This window comes from Pezoporus flaviventris, unplaced genomic scaffold (genome assembly GCF_033815535.1).
Source record: "Pezoporus flaviventris isolate CSIRO_AGI_PZ_B2104156 unplaced genomic scaffold, CSIRO_AGI_Pfla_v1 ptg000277l, whole genome shotgun sequence".
Classification (NCBI taxonomy): domain Eukaryota; kingdom Metazoa; phylum Chordata; class Aves; order Psittaciformes; family Psittacidae; genus Pezoporus; species Pezoporus flaviventris.
Window position 1 is genome coordinate 97,114 of NW_026892824.1, and position 8,576 is coordinate 105,689.

At 71.1% G+C, this 8,576-nt stretch overlaps 2 protein-coding genes across 2 annotated transcripts; both read left to right on the forward strand.

Moving 5' to 3' along the window:
* The first annotated feature begins 722 nt into the window (after positions 1 to 722).
* DHH (desert hedgehog signaling molecule) lies at positions 723 to 4,699 on the forward strand. The gene is made up of 3 exons (XM_061443040.1): positions 723 to 1,350; positions 2,542 to 2,803; positions 3,376 to 4,699. Exons 1-3 carry the CDS (start codon positions 1,039 to 1,041, stop codon positions 4,035 to 4,037), a joined length of 1,236 nt encoding a protein of 411 aa, XP_061299024.1. The 5' UTR covers positions 723 to 1,038; the 3' UTR covers positions 4,038 to 4,699.
* Positions 4,700 to 5,169: 470 nt separating this feature from the next.
* RHEBL1 (RHEB like 1) lies at positions 5,170 to 6,732 on the forward strand. Its single transcript, XM_061443041.1, has 8 exons — positions 5,170 to 5,221; positions 5,505 to 5,576; positions 5,760 to 5,832; positions 5,924 to 5,983; positions 6,067 to 6,132; positions 6,204 to 6,250; positions 6,335 to 6,423; positions 6,504 to 6,732. Exons 1-8 carry the CDS (start codon positions 5,170 to 5,172, stop codon positions 6,591 to 6,593), a joined length of 549 nt encoding a protein of 182 aa, XP_061299025.1. The 3' UTR covers positions 6,594 to 6,732.
* The last annotated feature ends 1,844 nt before the right edge of the window (positions 6,733 to 8,576 follow it).

An 8,576-nucleotide genomic window follows, 5' to 3' on the forward strand; every position in this document is an offset into this window, starting at 1 on the left:
CCTGGGAGAGCGAGGTCCCAGCCCCGGGGGTGCCTCCATCCCCGCCGACCCGGTCCCGGCGGGGGAACTCTGTCCCGGGGCACGGACAGTCCGTGCGGGGCAGGGCAGCGCGGCGGGGGCGGCCCCGGGGGATGTGGCCGCAGTTGCCGCCGCTCTCGGGGGCCGGGTCCGAGGCGGGGCTGCCCAGGACCGGAGCCGAGCGGTCGCAGGTGGGAACAGCCGGCCTAGGCAGCGCTCGGTGCAGACCGGCACCCAGGGGAGCCGGTACCGGGGCTCTGCCAGGAGCGGGCACCGGTACCGGGGGTCGGACTGAACACGGGGTCCGGGGCATTGCCCGGAAGCAGGTCCCGGGAGTGGGGCTGTGCCAGGGAGCGGAGCAGGTGCCTGTACCGGCGGTGCAGCGTTAGAATAACGGGTGTCCCCGGTAAGAGGAGCAGCCGGGACCGGGGCAGGCGCCAGGAGAGGGGGCGTCCCGGTCCCGAGAGGCGGTGACAGGATAGGAGAAGGGTCCCGGGACCAGAAGCGCCGCGTTGCGACCGGAATAAGGGTGTCTCGGTACCGGAGGGCCGTGCGGGGAGCGGAGAGAGGAGCCGCTACCAGAGAGCAGGGCTCAGCCGGGAAGAGGAGGCGAGTTCGGGGCGAGGGGCGCCGGTGCCTGGTGCCCGGTACCGGGACGAAGCGGGAGGAGCACGTTCCCCGGGGCTCGGTCTGTGTCGAGGGGTGCGGCGCCAGGCGCGAGGGTGACGGGCCCCTGGGTGCGGAGCCGGCTGCGGGGGCGCCGTCCCGGTGCCCGGGTGCTGCGCCCCCAGTGGGTGGCGGCACCGGGGAGGGCGGGGGGGTCAATCGTTCCGGGCGGCCGCGGATCCCTCAGCGGCGACGGGGCCGTGGGTGTGAGAAGGAAACGGCACCGACCCGCCCCTGGCACCGCGACCCTCTAAAAGCCCCGGGGCCGCCCCAGCGGGACCATGCCCCCCCCGGCCGCCCGTGCCCCCGGCGACTGAGCGGGGCCGGTGTCGGCAGCGGGGGTCGGTGGCCAGGATGCCCCGGCGGAGCCCGCTCGCCCTTGGCCTGCTCGGCCTCGCCGCCTGCCTGCTGACCGCACCGGCGCTGGGCTGCGGGCCGGGCCGGGGCCCGGTGGGGCGGCGGCGGCTGGGGCGGAGGCAGCTCTCGCCGCTGCTCTACAAGCAGTTCGTGCCCAACGTGCCCGAGCAGACGCTGGGGGCGAGCGGGAAGGCGGAGGGCAAAGTGCTGCGGGGCTCGGAGCGCTTCAGGGACCTGGTGCCCAACTACAACCCCGACATCATCTTCAAGGACGAGGAGAACACGGGCGCGGACCGGCTCATGACCGAGGTGGGGGCTGCGCCCGGTCCGGCCTCGCTCCCGGGGGTACGGGGACGTGCTGGCGGCGGGGAGGCGGGTGGGAGCGCAGCGATCCTCCCCTGGCGGCACCGACCCTCCCGGGGTGCAGGGTCCGACCCACCTCGGGGCCGGCAGCACTAGCGGCCCGGGACGATGGTGCGGTCACACCGCGCTGGGCATTAAGAAGCCGCCGTCGGGGATTAACGGGGCGGTGCCGGTGGGGCGGGCAGCGGGGAGGGGGCGGCCCCGGTAACCGTGTGCCCGGGGCGGGGTGAGGGGAATCCAGGGCGCCGAGAGCCCGGGATGCGCCGCGCCTCGCCCCGCCGGGATGCTCACGGTTGCCATGGCGAGGGCCGGCTCCGCGGTCGCCATGGAGATTTGGGATGCTGCGAGTGGTCCAGGCGGCGGCGGCCGCGGCTCCCGCGGGCCGGGGCGGCGGGGCCGGGGCGGCAAGGCCGGGGCGCGGGGCCGCCCCGGGGTGCGGGCGGCTGAAAGGGCCCTTTGTGGCCGCTCCGGCATTCCCGGAGCCTGAGGTCAGCTCCGGGCTGGAAGGAGCCCATTGTCGCCGGGCCGGGCCGGGCCGGGCACATTCCTGCCCCCCCGCCGCTGCCGCCCCCCCGGCCCCACTCTCCCGGGAGCCGCTTTATTGCACGGGGGAGCAGGGGGACCGGGCTGCGAAGGGACGCTGTGACCTCACCGGACTGGGGGAGCTCTGAGCCCCACAGCCCATGCCAGTGCTGCCTTGGAGCCCTCACCATCACCTCGGCTCTGGGCACTGGGTCCGAGCCCCCCGGTGCACCCCCTCCAAGCCGGCGCTGAGCTCCCCACAGTGCTGCTCAGGGACTCAGGCTTCAGGGTCTGCTGCACCCCCATCTCTGCCCCACAGCTCCCCCGTGTTAATCAGTCACGGCCAGTGCTGCGGGGAAGGTGACACCATCCCTGTCCGCATCCCGTCCCCTGCCCGTTCTGCCTGGCTGCCTGCACACCACGGGACCGCAGGGCATGTTAATGTTTAACCTGCACCCTGGCGGGAGGAAGGCATCTCTGCTGTGCCCGTTTCTGTGCCCATGGGGGCCTGTTCGAGATCTCCCCAAGCCTCTGCAGGCCTGGTGTCCATCTGTGTTTGTGGTACCTGGCACTGCCAGGGGCTTGGGGTGACACCTGTGCTGGTCCCCCCGGCAGCGCTGCAAGGAGCGGGTGAACTCTTTGGCCATCGCAGTGATGAACATGTGGCCTGGGGTGAAGCTGCGGGTGACAGAGGGCTGGGATGAGGACGGGCACCACCTCCCTGACTCCCTGCACTACGAGGGCCGTGCACTGGACATCACCACATCCGACCGGGACCGGCACAAGTATGGCATGCTGGCACGCCTGGCCGTGGAAGCCGGCTTCGACTGGGTCTACTATGAGTCCAAGGCGCACATCCACGTCTCTGTTAGAGCAGGTACCACATAGGTAGGGGGGCTGCCATCCCCATCAGCATCACAGCCCCTCAGCTTCCTCTGCTTCCCCTTGGCATCCCTGATACATGTGGGATGCAGCCCTGCTCTGGTTTGTGTCCAGCACCAGTGGGTTCAGCCCATGTCTGGCCCCCAGCCCTGCAGCCTCACTGCTTCCAGCCCCATAGCCCTGCAGCTCCCAGCCCTTGCAGCCCAACAGCTCCCAGCCCCACTGCTCCCAGCCCCGCAGCCCCACTGCTCCCAGTCCCACAGCCCCGCAGCCGCTCCAGCCGCCAACCCCCATCCGGCCCAGAAATGACAATCGACAGAAAGTGAAAGTGCCCGTAAATGTCACCGTCGCCAGCCCCGAACAAAGGGCGTCAGTGCAGGGCGGACAAAGGGGCCCTGCAGCGCCCCGGGAGCAGCGCAGGAACTGGGGGTGTTCGGAAAATACCGGCTTTGTTCCGGGGGTGGTTTTGGGGACGGACGGGGCGGGGGGTGGCTCCATTCGTGGCCATTTCCCTTGTGGAGGTGGCCAGCGGGGACAGGGCACCCACGGCTTTCCCCACCCACCCAGATAACTCGCTGGCCATCCGTACCGGCGGCTGCTTCCCAGGCCACGCCACCGTGACGCTGCAGAGCGGCGAGCGCCGAGGCTTGGCTGACCTGCGCCAGGGCGACTGGATCCTGGGTGCGGAGCCGGGTGGGCGCCTGGTGCCCACCGAGGTTCTGCTCTTTCTTGACCGTGATCTGGACCAACGTGCCTCCTTTGTGGCCATCGAAACGGCCAGCCCTGCGCGCCGGCTGCTCCTCACCCCGTCCCACCTCGTTTTTGCGGCCCGGGGGGCGGCCAACGCCACCTTCCTGCCCGTCTTTGCCCGCCGTGTGCGCCCTGGGGACGCGGTGCTGGCCCATGGGGCTGGTGGGCAGGGGCTGCGCCCTGCGCGGGTGCTGCGGGTCTCAAGGGAGGACGGCGTTGGGGTCTTTGCCCCGCTCACCTCCCACGGGACCCTGCTGGTCAATGGGGTGCTGGCATCCTGCTACGCTGTCCTGGAGAGCCACCGCTGGGCCCATTGCGCCTTTGCCCCGCTCCGCCTCTTCCACGGGCTCCTCTCGTTGCTGCCGGTGCGCGCCGAGGCTGGGAACGGGACGGTGCCAGAGGCCGGGATGCACTGGTACTCCCGCCTGCTCTACCGCCTGGCTGGGGGAGTGCTTGGCCACGAGGCCCTGCAGGTATAGGGGGTCCCAGCCCCCCGCAGTCACTGCACTGCAGATCACGCTGCACACTGGAAATGGGGGGCTCCAGCCCTGGCCCTCCTTTGAACCCAGGGAGGAGGGATAGGGGTACCCCCGGCCCTGTGCGGAGGTTGGGGTGCCCTCAGCTCAGCTGAGGACAGGGTCTCTGGGATGGGGTGTTATGGGGTGGCCCAAGGACCTGGCCTCAAGCCGTCTCCTGTGTCCCAGAGCGCCCCTGCAGCACTGCCTGGTCCCTGAACACAGGACTCTGTGTGCTCTCCTGCTATTTATTACTTTATTAACCACTATGGCTGGGGCTGCTGCCTGTCGAGCCCAGGCTGGGCACCAACCAGACCCTGCCCCAGGGCTGGATCCAGCCCAGGGGATGCCAAATCCCATCTGGGGGATGCCGAATCCAGTCTGAGGGATGCCGGATCCAGCCTGGGGGATGCTGGATCCACCTGGGGGGTGCCGGGCCCGGCTCTAACCGTGCTAACCGCTAACTCGCTCTGCTTGAGAGGTCTATTTTTCTATTTATAAATGGTAATATAAGCGCTCCCGCCCGCGCCACGGGGCAGGGCCCAGCCCGCTCCTAACCACGACTGTGTCAGAAACAGAGAACCCTGCTATTTAATTATTTGGGTAAATAAAGAGACTCTGTGGCCCTCGTGGAGCCCTGCCTGGGATTGGGGGGTGTCTGGGAATCCCGGTGAGCTGCGGCATTCCAGGGCATGGCGGTCCTGTGGTGGATGAGGCACCCCACCCCGAGTGCAGCCGCTGGGATGGGGGTCCCTGTGTCCGAGCATCCCTATGGCCGAGCGCGGGGGTCTAAGGGGCTGGAGGGTGGGGCACAGGACGCGTGTGCCACCATCCACGTGGCTCCGGCCGTTCCCTCCGGTTTTCATGAATGGAGCCCCAGCGCCCCGCGCGGCCTGCGGGCCCCGCCCCTTTCTCCTCCGCCTGGCCAATGAGAGCGGGCGGGCGGGAGGTGTTGTGGTCACGTGGAGCCGCCGGTGTAGTGGTGGTGGCACCGCCTCCCCGCGCCGCGGCAGGCGGTTTATAACGCTGGTTTCCGCGCCCGCCCGCGTGCCCCCCGCACACCCCACCCCCCCCCCCCCCAGCCGTGGCTGGGGCCATGCCGCTGGTTCGCCACCGCAAAGTGCTCATCCTGGGGTACCGCGCCGTGGGTCAGTGCGGGCCGGGGAGCGCGGGGCGGGCTGTACCCCCCGGGGGGACCCTGCCCGGGGTGGTGGGGAGCGGGGCTGCCCCCATGGCACGGGGGTGCACCGGGGGGTTTCTGTAGAGGGCTCCGTGAGTGCTTCCTGCAGCCGCGAGGTCAGAGCACGACGGGTCCCCGCCCTGCGTTGGGGTTGTGAGGCCGTGCTTAGCTCAGACACCCCCTTCGGGACCCCCCGAGTCCCCCACGCCGTCCCCAGCCCTGTGCTTGTGTGTCCCCGTCCCCCCCCCCAGGCAAAACCTCCTTGGCCCATCAGTTCCTGGAGGGGAAGTTCGTGGAGTGCTACGAGCCCACGGTGGAGAGCAGTAAGTGTCACACTGCAGGGGGGGCCTCCCCTTCCTGCTGCCCCCGTGGGGTCGCGGGTGGTGGGGACTGATGTGTCCCCACTTGTGGACTGTGCCCCAAAGGGGGCTGAGACACCCTCGGAGCGTGGGGACGAGGGAGAAGTGGTACCAGGGAACCCCATTAACCTGGTGCCACCTCCGCAGCCTACGACAAGATGGTGGTGGTGGGCAAGGACGAGTTCCAGCTCCAGCTGGTGGACACGGCCGGGCAGGTAACGCTGAGAGCTGGCGCGAGGCTGCTGGACCTTGACCCCCCCGGACCGCCAGCTCTCAGGTTACTGCCCGGCCGTGTCCCCAGAACGAGACAGCATCCTGCCCCACTCCTTCATCTCGAATCACGGCTACGTCCTGGTGTACTCGGTGACGTCCTGCGAGGTGAGGGGAGGACACGCGCCCTCGGGGGGGGGGGGGGAATGACACTGGTGGGGGCAGTGCCTGGATCTCCCCATCTTCTCCGCAGCTTCCAGGTGGTGAAGACCCTTCACAACAAGCTCTATGAGAGCCGGGGGAAGACGCGGTAGGTGCTGCCCCTCTTGGGGTGGGGGGCGTCCAGGCTGGGTCGGCCCCTCACCCTCCCTGTTCCCGCAGCATGCCCGTGGTGCTGGTGGGAACAAGGCGGACCTGTCCCTGCAGAGGTAAGGGGGGCTCTGGGAATCTTGTCCCCCTGTCCCCCCTCCCCAAGAAGCTGGTGCCATCCCACCTGCCCTCTGCTGTGTCAGCCACCCGGGAAGTGAAGACAGATGAAGGGAAGAAGCTGGCGGAGTCTTGGGGGGCAATATTCCTCGAGTCCTCGGCCAAGGAGAGCCAGGTCTGGGGCACGGGAGGCAGTGCCCTCAGCCAGGGCTGGGTCCTCGCAGCGCTGGGGCTGATGTGTCCCCTCGTCCCCAGGTGACCAAGAGCATCTTTATGAAGATCATCGAGGAGATCGACCGAGTGGACAACTCCTACGGCACATCCACCAGCTGCCGCCTGATGTGACCCTCCCCCGGGACCTTCCCCTCTATCACGGCACAACGGCTCTGGGGCCACCTCATCCCACTTTGCACTATGGGACCCCCCACTTTGCACAGACTGGGGGTGCACGAAGGGCTGGGTGTGGGGCAGGGGTCTATGTCCAACCCCCCCCCTCCCCCCCCCCCCCATGCACTGGGCACCGGGTGACTGCGGGTGCTGCCCCGGCTTGGGGCTGCGGGCCGGTCCTGCCACGCTCGGGGCAGTCGCGGCTGCGGGGCTGGAACAATTAAACTTTGGTTTTGGCTGTGACCTCCCTCCCTCGGAAGCTAGGCTGGGGGGGCCTGCTCCCCCCGGGGTGCAGTGGGTGAGGGAGCCTGTGGGGACCCCCTAGCACCCAAGCATTGGGCCTGAATGGGGCTCAGCATCCCCCCCGGGGAGGGGCTCCGCAGCTGTCTACCCCCCAACCCGCAGCGTGGGCTGGGGGGGGTGTGTGTGTGCGGTTCCCATGTGGCTCATCTGCACCCAGCCAGGCCAATTCCTGCCGCTTAATGATGGGGGTGCGAGGAGGTGCCATAGGGTGTATTGGGGTGCAGGCGAGGGAGGGTTCTGCACTCCCCAGCCCCAGAGCTGCCTTTCCGAACCCCGTCTCTGCCCTCGGTGCCCACCTCGGGGCAGCGGGGTACCGAGTGGGCCCGAGTCCTCCCCCCCACTGGGGGGCGCGCGTGGGGCTCCCCGTGTGCGTAGCCCCGGACGCCCGGTACCGGGAGGGGCTTAGGGCTGTCGGGGGGGGGGAAGGGGGAGCAAAGCGCGAGAGCAGCACCGGTGTCACGGGGCTCGGCCCCTCCCTCCGGCCCCGGTTCACGGGGGTGGGTGTTCTGGGGGGGAGTGGCCTGTTCCGTGCCCGGTTCCGCCCCGCCGTGCCCACGTGCGCGACGCCCGCCCCGGCGCTGCCGGGGTTAAACGTGGCGGAGGGATCCCTCCCTCCCGGCAGCGTGCGCTGCGGCCCTCGCCGTCACACACCCCCCCCTTCCCTCCGCGGCCGCGCACGTCCGGCCCCGCAACGTCTCCCTCCGCCCGAGCCCCCGCCGCTAAGTAGTGCGAGCGCGGCGCCCCCCCCTCCCGCCTGTGCCCCGGCCGCGGGCCCCGGGGGCGCAGCGCGGCGGCCCCGGTGGGGCGGGCGGGGGCGGGCGGGGCGGGGCGGGGGGCGGGCGGCGGGACCTACTTTCCTCTGGAAATGGCCGCGCCGGGGAGCACCGTCCGCCCCGCGCCCCGAGGCCCGTCGGCGTAGGGCGGCCGCGGGGGTAAGTGCGGGGCGGGGGACGGGGGGCGGCCCCGGGGGGGGCTTCCGCGCGGTCAGGACCGGGCCCCAGAGGCCCCGCAACGGGGGAGGCCCCGCGCTCGGCCCCGGGCCGCGGCGCCGCCGCCCGGCCAGGCCTCCCCGGGCCCGGAGCGCGGCCCCCGGCTCCCTTTGTGTTCGCTACCGGCGCCGGTACCGCCCGCGGAGTCGGTGTGGCTCCGGCCTGAGGCCGAGGCCCGGCCTGGCGCTGCGGGGTCCCTGGGCCCGGGTAGGCCGCGACGGGCCGGGGCAGTGGGCCTGGCTCGCTCGGCCCCCCGGGAGGGCCCGGTTGTACCAGGAACGGCGGGAGGCGGCGCGGGGGCTCCGGGGCGGGTGGGGGGCGTCCCGCTCGGTGCTGCATGACCCCGGGGGGAGGGCAGGCCCGGCCGAGCCCCTCCACGGCTCCCCCCCCTCCCCAGCCCCGGTGCACGTCGGAGCCCTTCCGGGGAGGGCGCAGGGAACCCGGGGCGGCCTTAACCCCCAGCCGGGATCGCCGGGGGCGGGGGTCTGCGGAGTGGCGGTGCCGGGACGGGGACCCTGCTCCGAGCGCGGGGATCCGGGGGCTGCCCCATTGCGGGCCCGTTCATGATGTTCTGGGGTGGGGGGGCCCGAACCCCCCGGTGCTGCCCGGTTTGGGGTCCCCTTTGCTGTGTCCCCATCCTTGTTTTGGG